This window comes from Anabrus simplex, chromosome 2 (assembly GCF_040414725.1).
Source record: "Anabrus simplex isolate iqAnaSimp1 chromosome 2, ASM4041472v1, whole genome shotgun sequence".
Lineage (NCBI taxonomy): Eukaryota > Metazoa > Arthropoda > Insecta > Orthoptera > Tettigoniidae > Anabrus > Anabrus simplex.
Genome location: NC_090266.1, coordinates 291,003,163 through 291,030,286, shown reverse-complemented (window position 1 = coordinate 291,030,286; position 27,124 = coordinate 291,003,163). Strand labels below are relative to the sequence as shown.

Sequence of the window (27,124 nt, the reverse complement as noted above, 5' to 3'; positions counted from 1 at the left end):
GCATTCATACGTACTCCAGTCTTACCAAAGCATTCAATTGTTTGATGTGTGAACGTTCCACTGATACCTGTTGAGGATATTAACCTTTTGAGCGCCGTGTGCTATTACAGTTTTCCTACCACTGAGCACCAAGGCCAGTTTCCGTTTTTTGCAAGCTTTTGTTTGATCACACAGTTCAGCTGTTATTGTAAGTAGAAACTTGAAATTTTCGTTATTATTTTACTGATATGATTGCCTATATGAATAAAGCATTCTCAGTTCATTTATGACCATTAGTAAATATTTGGCAGCCAAAACCCAAAAATATAAAACAAAACAAAAGGTTAGCAATAAAATTTGGATAGAACAAAACATTTTTTATACATCGCGAACATATTTATTGAATAGTACACCCTATTATGAAGCTATATTGAAAATTTAATTAATTTTGACCCTAAAATATATCTGTAGTTTACATATCCAAATGAGTCAAAAACACAAGTGTAATGATACTCGTTTGGTTTATATGTCAATACCAACAAAATACGGTACAAACTTCTTTTACATAACACTTACAGAACATACTACAAATAATAATAATAATAATAATAATAATAATAATAATAATAATAATAATAATAATAATACCATTCAGTACAAGACCTCTCAAACACACTTATGTTTTGTCAAGGACGGTGGATATATAATCATTTTCACAGAAATAAATGAACAAGTAAAATATCCAGAGCAACTAGACACAGAGCAGACAAGGCACACAGCGAGACTGTTAGTGTTGTTGCCGCGCCAAGTAAAGTGCGCCAATAAATATGCCTGCTGATTGGACTGATATACTGAAACAATGTCCTTGAAAATAAAAGAGGCTGTTTATTGCAAAAATAGTGTCTTTAACTAACTATATTGGGAAATTCTGAAAGGAAATGACTGTTACTTTTAATAATAAAAAATAAATACTGAACGTCCTTTTGAAAGGACGTTGGCATTTTTCAGACGGAATCCAAACAGGCTTCAAAAGGATGTTGGTGCTTAGAGGGTTCAAGATGCCTGAAGACTGCCTTCCTACCTAGTGGAGTGGTATAATCATAACACAATTTTCTTAATTGTCCCTTTCCATGATTATGAGACACTGAATGCAGCAAAATCAATTTGGCGTTTTGGTCGGGGTGAGTGGCTCAGATGGTTGATGGCCTTCTGAACCCAACTTGGCGGGTTTGATTCTGGCTCAGTCCAGTGGTATTTGAAGGTGCTCAGATACGTCAGCCTCATGTTGGTAAATTTACTGGCACGTAAAAGAACTCCTGCGGGACAAAATTCCTGCATCTCAACATCTCCGAAATCCATTTTAAAAAGATTAGTTAGTGAGATGTAAAAAACAATAACACTATTATTAGTTTTGTAAACCCTCCCCTTTTACAGAAAGGTACATATAATATAAGTACATATAAAACTAGTAATGATGTAATAAACCAAAAATAACAAACCTGAAGGAACAACGCCAGCCACTGATACCCCAGGAAAAAACATTTTAAATTTCAACAGCACACACATGGGTACGCAGGGTTACCAACATGACAACTAGAGAAAGGATGTATGGGAAGCAGGCCGGGAAATCCTACAGAGGACGAGATCTTACGTGACGTAGGGAAAGAAATATGAGAGCATTAACCCTTTAGTCTTATTTACTCACAATAAAGAATTTTAACAAGGTATAAAACACCAATTAAAAGGATAATATTATCAATTAAGGAAAAGGTTAAATCGAACCCCGAGGTTCCTATCGGTGGTTCTTCAGAAAATTAAATATCTACACAATATCACAATTACATTTAAATAGGTGAGCATAACTTCGATGATGAAATTTACAAGGAAACTTTAACAGGGAATATGACATAATTACAATCATCTTACAAAGCAAAACGAAAAGAGTTTACAGAGAAAGAAAACAAGGAAATTTAAATTTAGCACAGAGGCTTTTAGAGGTGCAGTTCTCTCCTAATATACATCAGTGAGGGATACATAGCTGAATAGGTGTACACTAAATTGACGCTGTATTATGGGACGCAACCCGAATGGAAAAATTAAAATTAAAATTTACACAAAAGGCTAATAAAAGGAATTGCCTCCAAAACAAGGATATGCCTAGCTGATGAACTAAGGCATTACAAAACCAAAACGGTGAAAACCAGGGTCTAAGGTAAACTCCAAACAAATGAATTTACATATTAATTTAACATTTGATAAAAGAAAACATGCTTACCCCGGGATGACTGGAGCCGTTTAGCAGACCACCTTACAAGGTGCGTCCGATCGTTAACACGTACAAAAACCAAAGACGCTGAACAGAGCCTTGCTACTACCGAGTAGCCAAAGGCCGGAAATGGGGAAATACTCAAACAGCCAATCAGGGAAGCTACCTATGTTTCGACCCAAAGTTTCACCAATACAATTTTTTGTTATTTTTGCCAATTGCATTACAGCACCATATATGGTAATGTGGGAAATATATTCTAGAGGTATCAATTGTGAAACTCAGCAATTTTGTGACCGAAGCCTCCACGTGGCAACTAAAGGGTGATGCGAAAAATGGGTTACAACGTGTACACTACTGGAGGTCTTCAATCCCCCAAAATCAATGTCTCTTCATTAACACTAAATATAATTGTCTCTTCAATCACTACTGATCTGCATTTAGGGCAGTAGCCCAGGTGGCAGATTCCCTATCTGTTGTTTTCCTAGCCTTTTCTTAAATGATTTCAAAGAAATTGGAAATTTATTGAACATCTCCCTTGGTAAGTTATTCCAATCCCTAACTCCCCTTCCTATAAACGAATATTTGCCCCAATTTGTCCTCTTGAATTCCAACTTTATCTTCATATTGTGATCTTTCCTACTTTTAAAGACACCATCCAAACTTATTCGTCTACTGATATCCTCCCACGCCATCTCTCCACTGACAGCTCGGAACATACCACTTACTCGAGCAGCTCGTCTCCTTTCTACCAAGTCTTCCCAGTCCAAACTTTGCAACTTTTTTGTAACGCTACTCTTTTGTCGGAAATCGCCCAGAACAAATCGAGCTGCTTTTCTTTGGATTTTTTCCAGTTCCTGAATCAAGTAATCCTGGTAAGGGTCCCACTGGAACCATACTCAAGTTGAGGTCTCACCAGAGACAAATATGCTCTCTCCTTTACATCCTTACTACAACCCCTAAATACTTTCATAACCATGTGCAGAGATCTGTACCCTTTATTTACAATCATATTTATGTGATTACCCCAATGAAGATCTTTCCTTATATTTATACCTAGGTATTTACAATGATCCCCAAAGGAAACTTTCACCCCATCAACGCAGTAATTAAAACTGAGAGGACTTTTCCTATTTGTGAAACTCACAACCTGACTTTTATCCCCATTTATCATCATACCATTGCCTACTGACCATCTCACAACATTATCGAGGTCATTTTGCAGTTGCTCACAATCTTGTAACTTATTTATTACTCTGTACAGAATAACATCGTCTGCGAAAAGCCTTATCTCTGATTCCACTTTTTTACACATATCATTGATATATATAAGAAAACATAAAGGTCCAACAATACTGCCTTGAGGAATTCCCCTCTTAATTTTTACAGGGACAGATAAAGCTTAACCTACTCTAATTCTCCGAGTTCTATTTTCTAGAAACAGAGCCACCCATTCAGTCACTCTTTTGTCAAGTCCAATTGCACTCATTTTGGCCAGTAGTTTCCCATGATCTACCCTATCAAATGAGATAAGTCAATCGCAATACAGTCCAACTGACCTCCTGAATCCAGGATATCTGCTATATCTGGCTGGAATCCTACAAGCTGAGCTTCAGTGGAATAACCTTTCCTAAACCCAAACTGCCTTCTGTTAAACCAGTTATTAATTTTGCAAACATGTCTTATATAATCAGAAAGAATGTTTTCCCATGTCAAACTGACTGGCCTGTAATTTTCAGCTTTATGCCTATCACCCTTTCCTTTATATACAGGGGCTACAATAGCAACTCTCCAATCATTTGGTAAAGTTCCTTCATGCAAACAAAAATCAAACAAGTACTTCAGATATGGTACTATATCCCAACCCATAGTCTTTAGTATATCCCCCGAAACCTTATCAATTCCAGCAGCTTTTCTAGTTTTCAACTTTTGTATCTTACTGTAAATGTCATTGCTGTCATAGGTAAATTTAAATACTTCTTTAGTATTAGTCACCTCCTCTATCTGGACATTGTCCTCGTATCCAACAATCTTTACATACTGCTGACTGAATACTTTTGCCTTTTGAAGATCCTCGCATACACACTCCCCTTGTTCATTAATTATTCCTGGAATGTCCTTCTTGGAAGCTGTTTCTGCCTTAAAGTACCTATATATACTCTTCCATTTTTCACTAAAATTAGTGTGGCCACCAATTATACTTGCCATCATGTTATCCTTCCTTAGCTGACTTCTTTGCTAGATTCAAATTCCTAGTAAGTTCCTTCAATTTCTCCTTACTTCCACAGCCATTTCTAACTCTATTTCTTTCCAACCTGCACCTCCTTCTTAGTCTCTTTACTTCCCTGTTATAATATAGTGGATCTTTACCATTCCTTACCACCTTTAAAGGTACAAACCTATTTTCACATTCCTCAACAATTGCTTTAAACCCATCCCAGAGTCTGTTTACATTTTAATCTACCGTTTTCCACCGATCATAGTTGCTTATTAAAAACTCCCTCATGCCTGTTTTATCAGTCATATGGTACTGCCTAACAGTCCTAATTTTAATCTCTTCCTTTCTTTCACATTTATTTTTAATTATCACGAAAACAGCTTCGTGATCACTAATACCATCTATTACTTCGGTTTCTCTATAGAGCTCATCTGGTTTTACCAGCACCACATCCAGAATATTCTTCCCTCTAGTTGGCTCCATCACTTTCTGAATCAGGTGCCCTTCCCATATTAACTTATTTGCCATTTGTTGGTCATGCTTTCTGTCGTTCGCATTACCTTCCCAATTGACATTTGGTAAATTGAGATCACCCGCTACGATCACGTTCCTTTCCTTATCGTTTCCCACATAGCTGATTATCTTATCAAATAATTCTGAATCAGCATCTGCGCTACCCTTTCCTGGTCTGTACACTCCAAAGACATCTAGTTGCCTATTATCTTTAGAAATGAGCCTTACCCCTAGAATTTCGTGCTTGTCATCTTTAACTTTTTCATAGCTTACAAATTCTTCTTTCACGAGAATGAATACTCCCCCTCCTACCTTTCCTATCCTATTTCTGCGATACACCCTCCAGTTCCATGAGAAAATTTCTGCATCCATTATATCATTTCTCAGCCATGATTCAACTCCTATTACAATATCTTCTGTGAGTCCTGAAAATTCTTTAAATCAACAAAATTTCACAAGAAATAAAATACATAAAATTTTACATAAATTTACAGCAACAAAAATATATTTAATTGAATTCTTCAAAAAATGTCAGTTCCTCAGTTTCTTTCAATGATGGTTTCATGACAAATTTTTAGTATAATGTCAAGAATTAAATGATTCCAACGACTTTATGAACTCGCCACCGGCGACATCCTCCACTGCCGAATCTCGAGCTCTGCTCGATAATATATTTAAGAAAACACTTTACATTAAATGGCGGTTTTAACTGGAGGTCTGAATTTTGTGAAAACACACTGATACCAACACATATCACCCACATCTTGATGCGACTTTTACTAAGAATATCTTGGAAGCAGAATTTCCTAAGCTCGACCACAGGTATTGCGGTGCATAGGATCGCTGGCATCGGCCACCTGCCAACACGGTTTCCCTTTTCAGTCCCACCAGGGTCTCCAATGAAGCCTCATTTAGTTCACTTGAATAGTAAACTCACAGTGAACGTGTAGTAAGACATGGTGCAGTGCTGGGCAACTGCTACCACGAGGAATTCTGCGACAATGCACTCCCAGGTTGGATGCAAACAGGTCAGGAATTCATAGTTCCCCTTCCAACAGGCATGACAGGTTCCCTGTCTGTAGCAGGTTATCGTGATCACTGAGACAGAGATCAATCCGCAGCAGAAAAGGAAGTAACACAGGAAAAGTCATAGCCTCGGCTATGCAGAAGAGTCTTTTGAGAAACGTGTACTGAAGGGTGGTTTTCTGTTTTTTTTATTTTTTATATATGACTATTACTATATAACAGGAACTGTTAATATTCCGTGCGAGAAGGATAACCTCACCCCAAATATCTTTGGGAACTCCAAGCTCCCCCAGGGCAAGCATGTATAAAAAATTTACCAAACATAACAGACCAAACAAAATTAGGAAATTTTATCGGAGTTTACCTTAATACCAGAACTTTTTACAAGGGATCCCTAGTTATGATAATGAATGAAAATCTTAATCTAAAGGACATACTAAATTATACCTAACATGATCTCAAACAACCATTCTTATTACAAATAAAATCTTAAATAACCTCTAAACTTGCCAATGTATCTGGCCGGATATGTACCCCAAAAAATGCTTACAACTAAGTTTCCTTAAGTAACTAATAGATTCTAAAGCATCATCTCATAACTAGGGGATCTTGACTTGCGATAAATGGACTCGACTGATCCTTTTCTTTTCAGGATCGCTGACTAACAATGACACAGGGGTTAAAAACTTCAATAATGTGCAGGGACCTCATCAAAATCTTTGGGCCAACTTACTAATGACATGGTCCGCAGCACTACTCATAGTATGAGTCTTCACGTAAACCTGGTCACCCACAGGCAGATTGTGCGGTCTTCGCCCATGATTATAGTTACGTTGAACTTTAGCGTAATATACTTTCAAATTCTTACACGCACGGTGCCAAGCAGCACGGATCGTTTCTAGATTTGCAACATCAGGTAGAAGATTGTTAATAGACCACAAATTAGAGAGTGGAGAATTGGCGGTGAATGCTAGCATCAATGAAGTAGGAGTATGCTTATGACTTTCATGAACTGCAGTGTTGAAAGCAAATTATAATCAATTAAGTGATGAATCCCATTTAGCATGGTCAGAAGAATGGTAGGCAGTAAGAGGAGATCTCAGAATTCGATTGACTCTTTCAGCATAATTAGGCATGGGATAATAAGGGGTGGTAGTCACCCATGAGAAATAGATAGGTCAAAACAAATTACAGAATTGCACAGATGTAAAAGCTCTAGCATTATCACTCGCCAGAAATTGACAGGGTCGAAATGAAGAAACGATCTGTCTCAAGCAAGAAATAGTAGTATTAGCATTAGCCATGCGAGTAGGAAACAGCCATGTAAAACATGAGAATGCATCAACACACACACAAGTATTAAATGATGGCCGGTCCGTGGTTGCGGGAAGGGACCGATGTAGTCTATAAACAGTCTCTCCATTGGGCGAGAAGCTTGCTCAGATGACAACAGACCTAGTCAGGTATTAGGAGCAGGTTTACTCATATTACAGGTTTTACACGATTTGACCATGGTGCGGATTTCACCATCCATGAATTTCCAAATGAAATGTTTACAGATTTTCTCTCTAGTCTTGAACACACCGAGGTGTCCACCGACAGGGGATTCATGGAAATATTTGAAAAGAGTGGGAACTAAATTAGCTGGAACAACAATTTTGGGGTCTCTGTGCCCGTGAGCAGGACAACCCAGAACACCATTCTTAATGACATGGGGTTTGACATGCTCACCAGACTTAATCCTGTCAATAATAGCCTTCAATTCAGGGTCGTCTCCTGATGTTTAGAAATTTCTTTGAAAAGGAAAGGGGAATTGGTCAATACTACATTAACAAAGGCAGAAACTTTTTCAGGAGAGGGATCTGCAGGCTCTGATTGAGGATCAGAACTGCCAAGGTAGAACATTCTATTGAGACTGTCAGCAACAATATTTTGAGTTCCATGAATGTGACGAGCTTCAAATTGAAAAGGGAGCTGCATACTGCCCAACGCGCAAGACAACCGGTCCTTCTTGGTCTGGCCAGTACCCAACTCACCGCCTGATCATCAGTTTCAAGATCAAATGGGAGGTGTTCGAGGTACATTCTAAATGTTTCTAAAGAGAAAACAACAGCTAAGGCTTCTAATTCATAGATTGAATAATTACGGTCAGCAGGATTGAGACTACGGGAAGCATAAGAAATTGGACGACGTCCATCTTCAAATTCCTGAAGGAGCACACACGAGATATAGGCTACCAGTAGATGAGGCATCAGTCTGGAGAATGAAACATTTTAAAAAATCTGGCATCGCCAGCACAGGATTTCAAATAATAGAAAGCTTCAAGTTGAGCATCACCCCATTCAAATTTAGCATTTTTCCTCCTCAAGGCGTGTAATGGAACCGCTCTTTCAGCGAAATTGGGGATGAATTTACGGAAGAAATTGACCATGCCAACGAACCTAGCTACAGCCTTGACATCTTTAGGGGTTGGGAAATTTTGAGTCACTGCAGTACGAGATTGGTCAATCGAGACACCTTTTTCAGACACAATATGTCCTAAGAAGGACATCTGGGGCTGCACAAAAGTAACTTTGCTAGCCTTAAGGGTCAGCCCTGTTTTACGGAGTCTTTCAAGGACTTCATTGAGATGAACAAGGTGCTCTTCAAAAGTTTCACTAAATATAACCAAATCATCCAAGTAATTATAAACAAATTTGAATTTAATGTCTGACACGTTATCCAGCAGCCGAGTGAGGACGGCAGCTCCTGTGGCGAACCGAAACAGTACTCTTTGAAATTTATAGGGGTTCCAGTCAGTGGCAAAAGCCATGAGATGCTTGGATTCCTCAGCAAGAGGTATCTGCTAATACGCCTGATTCAAATCGAAAGTGGTAAAAATTTTGTCATTAGCAAACCAAGAGAAACAAGAGTGTAAGTCAGGAAGAGGAACGGATTGAAGCACAACTCTCTTTTTCAACATCCTATAGTCAGTTACAGGCCGAAAACCACCCTGTGGTTTAGAGACCAGAAATATGGGAGAAGATTCCGCAGATTTAGAGGGAGGTATTACACCATCAGCAAGCATTTGATCGATAATAGCCTTAAGGAGGCGACAACTGATACGGAGGTGAATGAACAGGTACATTTTCAGTTAACTTCAATTTTATATTCCAAAACGTTGGTTATCCCTAACTTATCAGTAAACACATCAGGAAATTTATCACAAAGATTTCTAAGTTGGTTGGCGTGGTCCTCAGGAAAATAAGTAAAGTCGAACGCTTGGGGTTCACTCGTGTCCTCAGGGACAGCACTGACATGATAAGGAAGAATAGGAGAACGACTACACAATTTAAAGATTCTAACAGAAAATTTAAACTGGAACTCGTACTGAAGGTCCAATATCATTCCAGTTTTGGCAATAAAATTAGCATCCAAAATGAAAGGACAAGATAAATCTTTTGCCACTAGCACGGCATTTTCCACGTGAAATTACGGATTCTAATTTTGACGTTCAGACTTCCAATCACATTCAATGAATAAGAGTTAGCTGTATGAAAGGTTAAAGACACAGGTTTTAAAGAAGGGAAATTACAAACAGATTTTACAGAGTTATACCCAGGGGTAGAAGAAAATAGAAATAATTCAGTAGCCAGCCTCTTTTTATCAGGAGCCAGCATATTTTTTTACATGATGAAAACCACAGGTTAGACTAGAATAAAGCTACGTATTGTTTTTGAAATGTGACAAAGTAGTATAGTCTCAGTTCATATAATGGAAATTTATATTTTAAGAGGTACCCAAATAATCACGTCACCTTCAAGGTCAGCGTCTTTTAAAATTACACTACTCGTGCCTGTTTGATTTCCCACCAAAACACCAATGATCAATACATTTTGTCGCATCAAAGTCCTTTAAAGATATTATCATGAGATCACAAAAGTTTTTCTCAGCAAGCTTGGTTCGCAGTTTGTGTTTAATCATGTTCATCATGCTGAACCCTCGCTCACGTGATGAGTCGATACAGGAGTTGTTGCCACTATATACTAAGATATTTGTTATTTGTTTTACGTCGCACCGACACAGATAGGTCTTATGGTGACGATGGGATAGGAAAGGCCCAGGATTGGGAAGGAAGCGGCCATGGTCTTAATTAAAGAACAGCCCCAGCATTTGCCTGGTGTGAAAGAAGGTTTCTTAAAATCGGAAATCGTCCTTTCACAGTCCGCGATTTTTCAAGTAGATCGTTCAGTGGAAGACCTTTCCCGACTACTTTGAACTCGTACCACTCGCTCAGTATGTCTTCTACGTTGTTCTCCTCAATTTGAAGGTGTTCTGAAAAATGAATGGCAAGAAGCTGTATTTCACTATTGCCATAATTTTCCAGTTGCTTTCCTGATTGCCAGAAATATGTGTCAATAAGACCAGTGGAACTTTGTATGTCCTCATTTTGAAGAAATGTGTCTTTCAGAAAGGTAACTCCACTTGCAAAAATATGTTCCTTGTCGCTTGTGAAATTCTTATTCGACACACCCGATAACTGTATTCCACTGAAAACTCCTGAAAGTATTATAGCAGAAAAAATGTTCTGCCATTGGGCCCTTGGTGTTGTGAAGTTGCTGCAATGAATTGCATTATTTGCATGCACTCGTATCTGACTTAAAATCAGTACATGCCTCAGAAATACAAGTGAAAGTCTTTTGAATATACTCAGAAGTCACACAACAAGTGAATTATGATGACAAATTTGAAGTCCTTCATCTTCTTTAGAATACCTTTAGCCGTGATTCCGTCTTCACCTTTCCTTTCAGAAATACTCTCTAAATACACCACTAACCATTCCCAGTCTTTGACAACTGCATGCAAAGCATTTAATTTGCTTGCTACCCATCTAACTTGGTGTAGGTATACTTCAATTTAGATATTACACATTTCAGCAACTCCGAAATTTCCTTCACTTCACAAAGTCGTTTTGGCGAATGTCGATAAAACATATAGTTTCCTGAGTATAGAGTCAATTTCATCAATGATTTTTAAGTTTCAAATTTTTCAGTGAGTGAAGAACATGAGTTTGTGTTGACTGTGCAACACAGTGAACGTTTTACCAAGTTCTCAATTTTTTTCAGATATTTTTGTAACCATATCATTATGGACACCACTCACACATGGTGTTCCATCAGACCCTATACCTATTAGTTTTGTACTGTGAAGAGTTCTCCAAGCCCTAACTGAAGTAATTCTGTTTCTAGAGCCTCCATATAGCTATTGCTTGTTGCATTCTCCTATGACACAATAGAAAGTCACCTTATTTAAAAGAAAAGAATGTGAAGTATCAGCTCCTCATCATCAGATTTATCTGTTGATCCATCGAGTAAGATACTGACATGAATTTTCCTTAATGCCACATATAAAATCTTCACGAAGATCTGAGGCAATGTATGAAATAAATTCTCTGCATTGTGTATCATTCACATACTTCTCAAAATCAATACCATTCAACTTGCGTAACAATGTAACCAAACCTTCAAAATCAGCGTAGGGTCTGCTATTTTTTGCAATATGATAAGATGCCATTAACAATGCATTCATATACTGGAACATATTCATATTAATTTTCTTTACGCACTTCGCTAAAAGTACTGAAATTTTCGTTTGCCTGAAAATTGAAATTTCGAAGTATTTTTAATGTTTGACCTATCATTGTCTTGAACACCATAACACTACAGTCGGCACTCCCATCAAGTGTTTTCTCACATTCGCTCGCTTCTGTATCACTTAGTGTTACATTTACGGGCCCTACTTACGAAGAAATCTGAAAGAGTACACTGCATCAGTCAATTTGTGCGGCTTTGTTCCTTTCATTTTGCCGATTTTCTTAAGTATAACACAGGAACGTAAAACATATCAGTGTTAAATGACTTCCGAGTTCGCGGGCTTCGATGTCTGATGCTACGTTGCCAATTTTCCATAAACGCACAGGAATAAAAACAACCGTATTTATAAAGTGCAAACCGTTCAATACCAAGATTCTGTAATTAAATTAAAAGCATAAATATTGTTCGGTGAAAATACAATAATTAATAAACACATCATTCCGTATGTTCTAAATGCAAAGAATGAATTCCACGGGAATTTATCAGCACTGCTTTGGCGGCATTAGTTTGGGAACGGCTAGTCACGGGAAGGAAGGCGGTAATGTAGTGTTTGTGGAATTATTTAACATAGTAGTTCTCTGCATTTCTCCACAACTCTGGTCTGATCTTTGTACTCGGCTACCGACAGCTGATCATCTGTAATGGAACTCGATGTGTTACTATAGGCCTATATCCACATGAAAGGATTCTTGTTTGACGGGTTACAACGATGTCTCCCATGACCGCTAGGCAGCTCCCGCGCAGAACTGAAACGTCCAGTTCCAAGGTACGAAGAGCAATTACAGAATTCAAGACTCTGCCAAAAGCACTGCAAATGTTTATTGCACATATTAGAATATATGAGCTACAGGAAAAAACGTGAAACACCGACTTGTTACTTTGTAAAGTGGTGGGAACGTACATGAAAGGGAACTCCGCATTTCAAAAAATAAATTTTCAAGACCGAATTTGAAAATTCAGGTGCCAGGTAAACATTTTCAGGCGCCATGGTGACTGGGCGCCCGGTATTTTTCGACCCCTGGTTATACCATTTTTCGCTCATCGAGGTGGGGGGCTACTTCCAGAATCAACTAAAGCACAAACAGGTTCATAGTGCACTTCTAGGCATATGTAAGGTAATTTACATGGAGGAATAGCAGAAATACCACAAGATTGTGGGAAATTGACACTTGGGTCAAATACAGGTTTACCATCAACTACAGGATTGTGTAAGTCATCATCTAGCTGAGAGCGATAACAGACAAAACATGAAGATACACTATAAGGTTTGGCACAAGAATTGGCGGTTATTCATCTGAAATTTCCATTACCAGAACGCCCAGAACCGGAAGAATTGCGAGGACACTGTCTAGAAAAATGTCTATTCGACCCACAGTATCTGCAAGAATTAGTCGAGGAAGAAACTCTACCCACATTAGGATTTGAATTGCCTAACGGCTCAATCTTAGGACAATTCCTCTGAAACTTTTCAAGTTGACCACCCATGGCAGGCTTTGAATTGCCTAAGGCCCCAATCCTAGGACAATTCCACTGGAAATGATCAGTGGAGCCACAATTATAGCATGCATGCAAATTACGTTGCTTGGAAGGAGAAGAAACGGCACTAGTGACCTGAGAAGACATGCTCATAGGAGGAGGAGCTAACGCAACGCGTAGCTGGTCGGCATACCTAATGCCTCCGGCAGAAACAATGATAGCATCGAACTGAGCAAAGGTAGCAGGTCGTGGTGATAGAGCAAGGTACGACCGATAATTCGGTGCAAGACCCTCAACAATGCTAACAACCATTTGAGACTCAGAATAGTTGAGCATAAAAATCCTGGCATTGAACTTAATGTCCTGGATATATTCAGACAATGTTTCATTCAAATGCTGCACACGAAAATAATGCTTTTGCACCAAGGAAGACAATGCACGGGAAGGAATAAAATAACTCAAGCACATGCGCGTGAAATTGGTCAATTGTCCACTTTTCAGAAATAGCTCTTATGATGTGTTCAGAAAGAGCTCCAGATACATGTGGATATAAAACTTGGAAGAAATTATCACTACTTAAAGCATATACTATACATTGATCTTTAAATTCAACCAAGAAACGTAGAAAGGTAATGATCTCTTCAATGGAATTAGCGGTGAACTTAGATACACCCTTAAATAGAGCAGTTAACAGGTGAGGTAAATTAGCAAACATTTGAAAAACAACAGGCGTAGTAGGTACCTGAGAAGGACTGGATTGTTTATGGGAAGGAACCATAGTTGTACAGTAATCCTGGTTCAAACGCCCTTGGGAAAAGTTTGGAGTACTGAAAGTGAGGTTAGGACTGTAATTAGATTGCAATGAAACTGGCACAGATATTCGCATCTGCAAAACATTTTCGCACACTTGAGAAACAACTGAAGTGTTTGACACTGATGGCACTTGAGCTCGGGAATAACTTTGCGTTATTGGAGGAGAAACAGCTTGTGTTGCAACAGAAGGTTGAGATAAAGATACAGTTGAATTAACAGTTCCCATAGGAATGATAGACATACCCACTTGTGTAAAAGAACCATCACTGGCATTATTCACGGGCAGAGAAGCACTTGTAAACATAACAGGAGAAGGTTGCAGGGAAACATTATCACAAGTTACCACATTAATTTGTGAAGCAGTAGATACCGAGATAATGTCACTGTCACAAGTTTCAGATGGAGCAGACACATTAACTACAGAACTGGTGCTAGACGACTCATTGCCTTCTAAAAAGCCTACTGTTTTATTGCAAATCCCGGAAAACTTTGACAACAGCAGCTCACATTCCTGTCGCTCGTTTATAGATAAATTAAGAGTTAACAGGTCGTGAATCCTATTCACGTAATGCTGCACTTGGACTTTTACACGTGTTAACTGAGCATTAGACGGTTTAGAGGAACAAAAGACAAAGGAATAGCTTCAAATTCGATAAATTTATCTTTAACAATGGTCAAAGATGCACACACTTCGTCTGTTGATAGACTGGGTACGGCGATTTGTACATTAAGCGATTGCTTTAACAAGCTCGCGTCATCCGTAACCTTTCCTGTCAAATTCAATTTACGAATACGAAGTTCGTAAACTAATTCCTCCTTCCTCAAATGGAACAGGACAGGGACCACACGAGACATGTTAACAAGAAATTACGTTAGGAGATGATACCAGGTTATTTTTAGATTAGACAAGGGTTATTGCTTTCGCATCTCTTTCTTCTGCAACCACACTCTGCTACCAGATGTAACCCATCCCCCCTTTTACAGAAAGGTACACATAATATAAGTTACATATAAAACAAGTAATGATGTAATAAACAAAAAATAACAAACCTGAAGGAACAATGCCAGCCAATGATACATCAGGAAAAACATTTTAAATTTCACCAACACACAGATGGGTACGCAGGGTTACCAACATGACAACTAGAGAAAGGATTATGGGAAGCAGGCCGGAAAACCCTACAGAGGACGAGATCTTACGTGACGTTGTAGGAAAAGAAACGTGAGAGCATTAACCCTTTAGTCTTATGTACTCACAATAAAGAATTTTAACAAGGTATAAAACACCAATTAAAAGGATAACATTTTCAATTAAGAAACAGGTAAAATTGAACCACAAGGTTCCTATCGGTGGTTTTTCAGAAAATTAAATATCTACACAATATCACAATCACATTTAAATAGGTGAGCATAACTTCGACAATGAAATTTACAAGGAAAATTTAACAGGGAATATGACATGATTACAATCATCCAAGGCAAAATGAAAAGAGTTTACAGAGAAAGAAAACAAAGGAAATTTAAATTTAGCGCAGAGGCCTTTAGAGGTGCAGTCCTCTCCTGATACACATCAGTGAGGTGTACACTAAATTGACGCTGTATTACGGGACGCAACCCGAATGGAAAAATTAAAATTTACATTTACACAAAAGGCTAATAAAAGGAATTTCCTCCAAAACAAGGATATGCCTAGCTGACGAACTAAGGCATTATAAAACCAAAACCGTGAAAACCAGGGTCTAAGGTAAACTCCAAGCAAATGAATTTACATATTAATTTAACATTTGAGAAAAGAAAACATGCTTACCCCGGGATGACTGGAGCCGCTTAGCAGACCACCTTACAAGGTGCGTCCAATCATTAAGACCTACGAAAACCAAAGACACTGAACAGAGCCTTGCTACTACTGAGTAGCCAAAGGCCGGAAATTGGGAAATATTCAAACAGCCAATCAGGGAAGCTACCTATGTTTCGACCCAAAGTTTCACCAATACAATTTTTCATTATTTTTTCCAATTGCATTACAGCACCATATATGGTAATGTGGGAAATATATTCTAGAGGTATCGATTGCGAAACTCAGTGATTTTGTGATCGAAGCCCCCGCGTGGCAACTACAGGGTGAGACAAAAAATGGGTTACAACATGTACACTACTGGAGGTCTTCAATCCCCCAAAATCAATGTCTCTTCCTTAACACTGAATATAATTGTCTCTTCTGCGAGTCATGAAAATTCTTTAAATCAACAAAATTTCACAACAAATAAAACACTTAAAATTTTACATAAATTTACATAAACAAAAAAAATATTTAATTGAATTCTTCAAAAAATGCCAGTTCCTTAGTTTCTTTCAATGACGGTTTCATGACAAATTTTTAGTATAATGTTAAGAATTAAATGATTCCAATGATTTTATGAACTCACCACCAGCGACAAGTTTGAAGGTGAATGCAGACTGTTTATAGAAAGGGTTTACGTATATGCCACCAGGTGATGTTACAGGAAAAATTGTTGACTTTGGCTGGTAGTTTGTAACAGTAATAATGGCCAGACTAGTTATTCAGGAATTGTTCGTGGAGAGGAGAGCATAGGTCAACATCCAACTCAACTCACTATTGCTAAGGCCACATGAGATGCGTAATGCTTTAGGTTTACCAGTAATGGAATTATCATTGATACAGTTTTTTCTCCGACTGTTGTGTACTCGACTTTCTCCAAATGTTCATGAACAATATGTTGGAAATTTTTAGAGTCTGATAACTTGTTATCAACTATTAAAGATCTTCTAAGATCTCTGACTTCCAAGCTTTGAATTTATTAACCATCTTCTGAATTATTGATTGATTTCTCACATTCCTCACACACGGTACAATTGTTTTTACTTTCATTTGAGGTGTTTATTCCTCTTTCTAGTAGAATAAAATGTCATTTAGAAAATTCAATCTTGCTCATCCATTTCCAGAACTGAGTAAGAAGTCTCAGTTTCTACTGATCATGCCTGAACTTCACTGAGATATGTAGTCAAATGTCATCTTATGGGAGGTTACAGCATATCTTCTGTTTTCAGTTGTTTTAAGGCATGAGGCTTGTCATTTGTAAACAATGTGAGCAATGACGTTCTTAAATTATTATAATTTTTTTCTTTTTGCTACTTGTTTAATGTCACACTGTAACATTCCAAATGTCACAGTGTAATTATGTTAATTTTATTATGTTTAATTAATTCAGGAATGGTATATTTGACGTCATGATATTTATCTTTGCATGGTTGATCATTTGCTCACTATCATTTCATTACTTTGTAACTACGACTTTTAAACGAGGGCTGAATATCCTTATATTAACATAGATTCTGGCGACATTTGTGTAAATTTAACTTGCAGTAGATTTTCCTCTATCTTGCCACATCATCGAGGAAGAAGAAGCGACAAATTTAGAACTCAATTCTTGGAAAAAGCCAGCACATGTCCAGGCGCTGTAACCGCAGCTGCTGTGTTCCGAGCTGAGTAATTCAAACTGGTCACCGCCTACATTTTCAAAGGAGCGTCCCGTTGCCATGGATACTGAGTGAAATGGCTAATAGAAGAACAGTTGATATCATCGTGGGGACCCTTCACCTTCGATATTTCGAGTAGGGAGAGACGTGTCACCTGATTGGACCACATGTTTCGACTTGTAATTAGAGCCAGTAAAGCTTACTTACAGGCGTGTTGGAGCTCTTGGCTTCATTCGATCCAATTCTATCTCGTATTTCGCTTTAGGTCTGATGACTTGTCTTATGGTTGATGTACCATAGTGGACTAGTTTGATAGTTTATCACTTCTTCATTCTTCACTTTGTTACCACGACGTGGTACTTAGGAATTCCTGAATGATGGGCGTATAACCACTCTCGTCAGGAAGTACAAACAGCTATAATACTAAATCGGTTTGTACCAGTCTAAAACAATAGGTAGCATTAAACTAGCTAGAAATGAAACTACGGTACAAATTTTCAGTAAAGTTGGAAGGATTGTTAATTCAATATCCTCTCCCACATAACCCAAGGAGGTTTTTCTAACAGTAATTCAGGGCTCATCTCCAATATATGGGATAGAGCATAACAGGGAGTGGTAGTTTCGAAGCCATCATCCTATTAGTGGTTGATGCAGGAATGGTACTTGGCGGCAGATGGAGACATCTCAAAGACGACCGGTGATGTTCCAGCTACAAGGACGGAGGCTTTCCAAGGACCAGCAGAACAAGACCACATGGTGAGCAAGCGAGTTAAAAATATTGCAAGTTTCCGCGAGGTAGAGTCATTTGATTTTTTTTTTAAATTAATTTCCTAATTTAAATTCAGTTCTCGTAAAACCGTTGTTATTTTTTTATTCAGTATAATAAATGTTATTTTCTTGGTTCATTTTAATCAGTCTGCCTTAATTAGCCATGTGATTTCTAATTCTCCTGCTTAGTGATTAGTGCACTGTCACCTCATCCCTGTGATGAGAGTCCGTCCGAGCTTTATTATAAATTTTTGTTTTTTAAGTCATCAGCTTAAAGACTGGCGCCCTTAGCTTGGATAGTTGCATTTCTTGTTCAGTTGTTCTCAAAAAGAGGGGTAAGTCACAACACTAGCAGATCAAACGTTTTTGGCTATGGAGGGATGGGAAAGGGCTAGGACTGGGAAGGTAGTATCTGTGGTCTTAAATAAGGTACAGCCCGGTGTGAAAAAGGGAAAAAACACAGTAAAACATCTTCAGGGCTTCCGACAGTGGGATTCAAAAATACTGTCTCCTGAATTCAAGCTCACAGCTGCGCAACTCTAACCGCATGGCCAACCTGCTCAGTAAATTTTATTTTATTCCTGCTGCTACTGCTATTACTATTGACACTGTTCTTATTGTTATAGTGTTGCTATTATTATTATTATTATTGTCTAATTTTACAGGAAGCTGTAAGATATGTCCAACGCCAACAGTATGAATCAAAATTGCTGCAGTTCATTGAAACTGAATTTAAATCGGAACAGAAGAAGAATCCAGTGGACACCAATGATATCATTGTAAGTAATTTCCTTAATGCTAGAGAAAGTTATATCCTGAAGGCGTTGAGTAATTTAGTGAAACTGCTCAGTTGTGTTGGGATGTGACAATAGTATACTAAATATTTTCAACCATTCTGTTATTATTATTATTATTATTATTATTTTTATTATTATTATTATTATTATTATTATTATTATTATTATTATTATTATTATTATTATTATTATTAATTGCCCAGATAGCCTGCAGATATTAGAGTGCTATTTGGTCAACATGACACCATCCTCAGCTGTATTACTTAGCTTTCTTGATTGAATCTGCTACCTATCATATCAGATAGAACCTCCTTGTTCTCTCAAGGCTGAATGAACTCCATTGCAGCCCATAGGCCAGGATTAAAATTCCTTGACAAAATACAATTCTATTTTGTATACACCATGGTGCTATGTACACTGACTGACAGAGCAAATGCAACACCAAGAAGGAGTGGTCAGAACTTTATGCCAATTGCAGGGTAGACTGACGTCACTGAGGTATGCTCATGATGTGAAATGCGCCGCTGTGCTGCGCACGTAGCGAACGATAATTGGGACACGGCGTTGGCGAATGGCCCACTTCGTACCGTGATTTCTCAGCCGACAGTCATTGTAGAACGTATTGTCGTGTGCCACAGGACACGTGTATAGCTAAGAATGCCAGGCCGCCATCAACGGAGGCATTTCCAGCAGACAGACGACTTTACGAGGGGTATGGTGATCGGGCTGAGAAGGGCAGGTTGGTCGCTTCGTCAAATCGCAGCCGATACCCATAGGGATGTGTCCACGGTGCAGCGCCTGTGGCGAAGATGGTTGGCGCAGGGACATGTGGCACGTGCGAGGGGTCCAGGTGCAGCCCGAGTGACGTCAGCACGCGAGGATCGGCGCATCCGCCGCCAAGCGGTGGCAGCCTCGCACGCCATATCAACCGCCATTCTTCAGCATGTGCAAGACACCCTGGCTGTTCCAATATCGACCAGAACAATTTCCCGTCGATTGGTTGAAGGAGGCCTGCACTCCCGGCGGCCGCTCAGAAGACTACCATTGACTCCACAGCATAGACGTGCTCGCCTGGCATGGTGCCGGGCTAGAGCGACTTGGATGAGGGAATGGCGGAACGTCGTGTTCTCCGATGAGTCACGCTTCTGTTCTGTCAGTGATAGTCACCGCAGACGAGTGTGGCGTCGGCGTGGAGAAAGGTCAAATCCGGCAGTAACTGTGGAGCGCCCTACCGCTAGACAACGCGGCATCATGATTTGGGGCGCTATTGCGTATGATTCCACGTCACCTCTAGTGCGTATTCAAGGCACGTTAAATGCCCACCGCTACGTGCAGCATGTGCTGCGGCCGGTGGCACTCCCGTACCTTCAGGGGCTGCCCAACGCTCTGTTTCAGCAGGATAATGCCCGCCCACACACTGCTCGCATCTCCCAACAGGCTCTACGAGGTGTACAGATGCTTCCGTGGCCAGCGTACTCTCCGGATCTATCACCAATCGAACACGTGTGGGATCTCATTGGACGCCGTTTGCAAACTCTGCCCCAGCCTCGTACGGACGACCAACTGTGGCAAATGGTTGACAGAGAATGGAGAACCATCCCTCAGGACACCATCCGCACTCTTATTGACTCTGTACCTCGACGTGTTTCTGCGTGCATCGCCGCTCGCGGTGGTCCTACATCCTACTGAGTCGATGCCGTGCGCATCGTGTAACCTGCATATCGGTTTGAAATAAACATCAATTATTCTTCCGTGCCGACTCTGTTTTTTCCCCAACTTTCATCCCTTTCGAACCACTCCTCCTTGGTGTTGCATTTGCTCTGTCAGTCAGTGTATATCACAGGATTGAAAAAAGTACGTACATATTACTGTCATACGTATTAGAATATCAGTGCTTTCAAGAAGTCTTCTATATGGGAGCTTTTCTTGTCTTGAGGCTCACTAAAGAGTCAGTTGTGTCCATAAAATCAAACTTTCTTACAAGATTATTTTCGTAAGTCATGATCCCAAGGCTTTGGACAATGTTCAGTGGTTTTTTTTTTTTTTTTTTTTTTATAAGCCCTAACTGATTAAAAGTTTCTGCTTGAAAAGCAGTAACTTGTACTGTATAAAACGCATGAGAATAGATTGGTCAAATAAGAAGTATATTCAGTAATTGAAGAGCTTTGACATTGCTGTGGAAGTTTGCTGGTTGGATGGTCTTAAGATAGACCATTTTAAATACAATGCCATGTACAGAAACATCATTCTCATTTCTACCCATTATTTCACTTTCACTTTCACCTTCACTTTCTATTGCAATGTTTTTACGAAAGTGGAATAATTCGGTAAGAAATTGAATTATTGATTTATTGTGTGAACAGCCAAGTAACACGCTGTTAAATTCTAAGTTCACTTCTTTTGACATTCATTGGCAAGCTTGTAATTTGAACCACTCCTGTGGCGTAATGCTTTAAAAGTTTCAGAAAGCAGTTATCAACCACTGAATATTCAGCTGATAATTTTACATGGCCTTGGCTTGGCCTTGCTCTGTTTTTGACACTCTTTCACAAAGAGTTTTTTGGTCATGCATTCATTCTCTTTCAAATGTACGTTTCATTCTAGTATTCCATAGGAGCCCATAATAGTGCCGTTGAAGGGTAGAGCTATGATGATTCGAGGTGGAAAATATTTGTATTTGTTTGAAATTCTTCCAAATGCATTTGAAATGAGAACTGGGACATAAATTATTTTCCAAGACACATGGGAACTATCTGTGGAGTGGTTTGTGCCCATTAAATTAAATAATCCGGTAGAGAACTGTCATTTGTGATGTACTGATATTCAAATCTAATGGTTTAAATGATGCTGCACACAACATTATTAAGGGCCTGTTTGTTAAGGTAAAGCTGATTTGATCGTATTTTATTAGTTAACTCAGAATGTTTGGTAGATTCTGATTTTCTTTTGTGTCCTTCAGTGGTAATAGATAGTGGGGTAGCAGTCTTATTTCTCTTTATATTAGCATTTATTTTATCATTGTAATGGTCTTTTCTTTGATTCAAGGCTTCAACTGTTACCTCCTGGTCTTCATATCCGAATCAAAGCCATCAAAGGTTCCCTGTCATTTCCCAGATAATGATTCCTTTGTGTCCTTCTTTCTAATCTGAGAACCGGATTATATGAGGTAACTCATGATAAATTTACAAGACTGACAAATGAATTATAAAACCTAGAAAACCTTCAGCAAACACTCTTGACTACATTAACTACCATACTGAGCACGTCAACCAACCGTGGACTACGAGCCAGTGAATGCCATGGATCATAGTACTGCTCCGATTCTTAGCTAGAATTCAGGTCCAGCACAGAGAATTACTAGCAGTCCATGGGCTTGTAAAGATGTTGTACACATTAAATTATTAATATTTTAAACTTTATAAATGCCCTTGCATTTTTTCAATGTATGTGGTTATGTTTATACACTGCCTTACAAAAAAAGTTAAAACACCCAGAAGGAATGGTCCAATATTATCCAATTTCAGTATACAAGCATCCCATTGATGTGTGAGTAAATGATTAGATTTACAAGGATCTGTAATGTGTAGAATGCCCACCAGAGTGCATTCATGATGCCACCATCCTGTTGTTGGTAATTTGTTACCAGTCAGCTGCTATGAGTCAAACAGTTAAGCAAGATATGCAGAGAGGACTATGTACAGAACGAAGTACCTGCGATGCCTCGCAGACACATTAGACAACCTATCCACGAATTGATAGCATTAGAAAGAGGCTGCATTGTGGGACTCCACGAGGCTGGTTGGTCATATTGTGCAATTGCCTGGCAATTGGGCCATTCGGATGTCACAGTGGCCCGATGTTGGACTCAGTAGGTACATGAGGGGACCCAATCATGTCGTGAAGGTTCAGGTCGACCAAGAAACACCACACCACGCCAAGCATTGCGGAATCCCATAACTTCGTCATCCCCCGTCCGTCAACATGTACTGGAGACTACAACATCCTGTAAGTTCCCGCACAGTGTCTCAACGACTCGCATTCGCCGGATTGGGGTCCTACCGCCTCATGGATCGGTTGCCATGGACACCAGAACACCAACGCCTGCGTTTGGAGTGGTGCCTTGCCCGGGAGGCATGCACAGAGGACGACTGGCATCGCCTCATATTCAGTAATGAGTCCCACTTCTCCATAACCTCCGATGACCATCGTGTGCGGGTTTGGCAGCATTGAGGGCAGAGGGCAGATCCTGCTCATATTGTGGAATGACACACGGGCGTAATCCCTGGCATCATGGGATGGGGAGCCATAGGATATGTGTTAAGGTCACGTCTAATAGTGCTTCAGCAGTCTTTGACAGCACAGTGATAGGTCACAGACATCCTGCGTCTGCACGTCCTACCTCTTATGGCACAGCACCCTGGGACAGTGTTCTGACAAGAAGTGCATATTCACACACAGCACGTGTGTGTCTGTGGACTGCCTAGAGCATGTTGAGGTCCTCCCGTGGCCAGCAAGATCCCCGGACCTCTCCGTCATTGGACACGTGTGGGATGACGTTGAAAGGGTACTCCGTCCCATTAGCAACCTGCAGGATCTGGAGGGACAGCTGCAACAACTGCAAACAAACTTGCCTCAGGAGAGGATCCAAAGGCTGTTTGACACCATTCCAAACCACATAAGGGCATGCATTGCGGCAGGGGGTGCAACGCCTTACTGACCTGGTGCCAACATTCCACCTGTAACCTGCCAACGGCCTTGTCTCTTTCATTCCATATTGTAATCAGTTCAGTAAAGGCACATGGACTTTCAGCATATGTAGTTTCATTCACTTTCAACCACTCCTTCTGGGCGCTTAACTTTTTTTTGTCAGGCAGTGTAGTTATCGTGACTTAGACGTGAAACTTCCACAGTGTGTAGAATTATTTAGTTTATTTTCCGGGTTGAACCGTGATGTTGTTTTCTATATATTATATACAGTTAGCTAACATTTCAAATACATTACAGTATTCTTTGTCAAGGCGACTTAAATACCCCTACTCGATCCAAGGTAATCAGTCTCCCAGGCAGCAATCACACTACAAGAGTGGTTCCTGACCTTGGTCTTATATATCCTAGCCTTTCTGGCTGATGTAAAGCCCCTGGCTGTCTCTTGAGAATTCTGGAAAAGTATGTGTCACAGCCAGGTAGTGGGGCTTGCCTGTGCCGTTTTTTAATTGGAGGTTTGACCTGCGTGTTTATGTTGTGGTCTGTATGTCTTAACCTATGTATGGTAGGCATCCAAGAATTGCCGATTTTATGTCCTCCTTGTAAATTCATATTGTTTGGATGTTTTCTTGATTTTGATAGCCTTGTGGATTTTCCTTTCCAGATTCCTAGCAGGTATCCCTTCCTTCAGATCCTCTCTTACTTCTCTGATCCATTTACATCCTGTCGTGGTATTTTTTTTCTTTTTTCATTAGAACTATGAATGAAAGTACTCGAAAGGACAAAATCAGAATGACCGGGGCAGTTGGCCGTGCGGTTAGGGGCGCGCAGCTGTGAGCTTGCATCTGGGAGATAGTAGGTTCAAATTCCACTGTCGGCAGCCCTGAAGATGGTTTTCCGTGGTTTGTACCTTAATTAAGGCCACGGCCGCTTCCTTCCAACTCTTAGGTCTTTCCTATGCCATCGTCACCATAAGACCTATCTGTGTCGGTGCGATGTAAAGCCACTAGCAAAAAAATAAAATCAGGAATGATGTGAACAAGAAGGTAGCTAGAATTGAGGTCCCTAATATTAATGTAATAAAGAAGCGTAGACTACAGTGGTATGAGCACATTATGAGAATGAAGAGCGAGAGACCTGCCAGAAATTACTTCTACCTTACTGTCCAAGGAAAAAGACCAAGGGGAAGGCCAAGGAAATGCTGGATATACACAGTGAAATCAGATGTGGAGGAGAGAGGTCTCAAATGGGAATAGAAGACGTATGCGGACAGGAAGAAATGGCAAGCGCTTGTATACCACTCCCAGAAAACTGGAGTTGGAAAGATGATGATGATGATGATGATGATGATGATGATGATGATGATGATGATGATGATGATGATGATGATGATGATGATGATGATGATATTGTTTGTAATTTATCTTCGAGGATCTCAGATGAGTTTGTTACAAATATATGTCAATGTTTCCATCTATGAACTTTCTGCCCTTCCATTCACTGCTAGTAGTAGTATACAAAGTAAAATCCTGTTGTATTTGTAGAAAAAGCAATTGCACTTCATTACATTACCTTGTGATATCATGATTCGCTGCAGATATAACTTCTTAGCTAAATATGCTGAAATAATTGAAAAGGCATATGTTTGTATTATAGGGACACTGTGAAAGACAGGGATATCACAATATACTGTTTTTGTGGGTATGCTGTCTATCCCCATAAAATGCAGTTTTCATGTTTGTCCTTTCCGTTGTGCCCATCCTGATCAGTTATTGTGTTTGTCTTTTGTGTTTGATATTAATGTTATTGTTCTTATGGCCCACTAACTACTTTTACTGTTTTCGGAGATGCCAAGGTGCCAAAATTTTGTCCCACAGGAGTTCTTTTACTTAAACTACCATCACGAGTCTGTTGTATTTGAACACCTTCAAATACCACTGGACTGAGCCAGGATCGAACCTGCCAAGTTGGGCTTGGAAAGCCAGCGCCTTAGCCATCTGATCCACTCAGACCGGCTGATTTTACTGTTCATACTATCTTAAATGTAACTGTAACTTTGGTACCTGCTGCAGTTAAGTGTGATTCAAACCCACTATCACCTGAATACCAGTTAAGTGTTCCCATCCCTAGAGTGAGTTGCCCAAGAATGGCTGCAAAATGAGGTCATTCTTCTACCGTTATAATTTAACACAGTTTTGAATCTAGTATTCAGGTGATAGTGGGTTTGAATCACACTGTTGACAGCCCTGAAGATGATTTTCCGTGGTTTCCCATTTTTTGCACCTTAATTAAGACCGCTGCCACTTCTTTTCCGCTCGTAGCCCTTTCCTGTCCCATCGTCTCCATAAGACCTGTCTATGTCAGTGCAACGTAAAGTCAATTGTAAAATATGTTTTGAATCTGAAAGATTTTAAATGTTAATGTAACCAGACTCATCTTATTTAAATTTAATATAATTATCAACTACTACTACTAATAAAATCTTTCCATTCACCCTCACTATGCTCTAGCAGTTTTAGGGTTAAGCCTTAAGCCTGTGCGGAGACTAAAATATTGTTAACCTGTTTAATTCTTAAAGAAATCCTAGCCAACATCCTGATTGTAAATAGGCCCTTATTTATAGACTATCATATTATCTTATATCATGTCACCGTTAATTTTTTCTTTATTTCTCAATTCCTCAGTTATACACTGTGTACATTTGGAAATCATCAAAATATACTATATCTAAATTTAAGGTACCTAATTATGAACATTATATATAATAACAGTTTAGCTTCATCCACAACCAAAGAAAGAAAAATACGTTACACAATATAATTATAACAAATATTAATCAATAACAAACAATTTGTAGGGATATATCAAGTTTGATTATTGTTGAATATTGATTTTTCACAACCGCATTGTAGTTGAAACCGACTTTCAACCTATTAGGTCGTGTTATGTACATTTAATACGTGTTGAAAAATGTTAAGTACAGAACAAAAATGGCCAACCAGACACCAGTGTGATCCGAACCCACAACCTTCCGATTTTGCATCAGTTGCTCTACCAATTGAGCTATGGTGGCCTAGGCCAACTTTGTTCTGTAGGAAAGGATCTAACCTACAGGTCTGGCATTACTGCCGTCACACTGTAGAGTGCATTTAAATCGCCCGTTGAGGGCCAAGTCAATGAATATTGAATTTTCACGACCACATTGTTATTGTTTGAATAACCACTTAACGTTGTCCGTTAAGTCTTCAGCCTGAAGGCTGGTTGGATCCTCATACTGTGTTAAATGTAACTGTAACAGTGATACCTGTAGCAAAACTTTAAATGTTCTTGTCCCTTGAGTCAGTTCCTGAGGGTAGCTGCGAAATCTTATCTTCATCCGGGTTGGACAATGTTCTCATTCTGTGTCCATTATGTACAGGTTGCTGACATTGCA

The 27,124-nt window shown here is 39.4% G+C and overlaps 1 protein-coding gene across 2 annotated transcripts in view; it reads left to right on the top strand.

Moving 5' to 3' along the window:
* LOC136864067 (prolyl 3-hydroxylase 2) overlaps positions 1 to 27,124 on the top strand; it is a 540,144-nt gene that overhangs the window by 200,708 nt on the left and 312,312 nt on the right. For both annotated transcript variants that reach the window (XM_067140608.2, XM_067140609.2), the window contains exon 6: positions 18,856 to 18,969. In XM_067140608.2, coding sequence (XP_066996709.2) covers positions 18,856 to 18,969 — 114 coding nt within the window. The remainder of the gene's footprint in view (positions 1 to 18,855; positions 18,970 to 27,124) is intronic.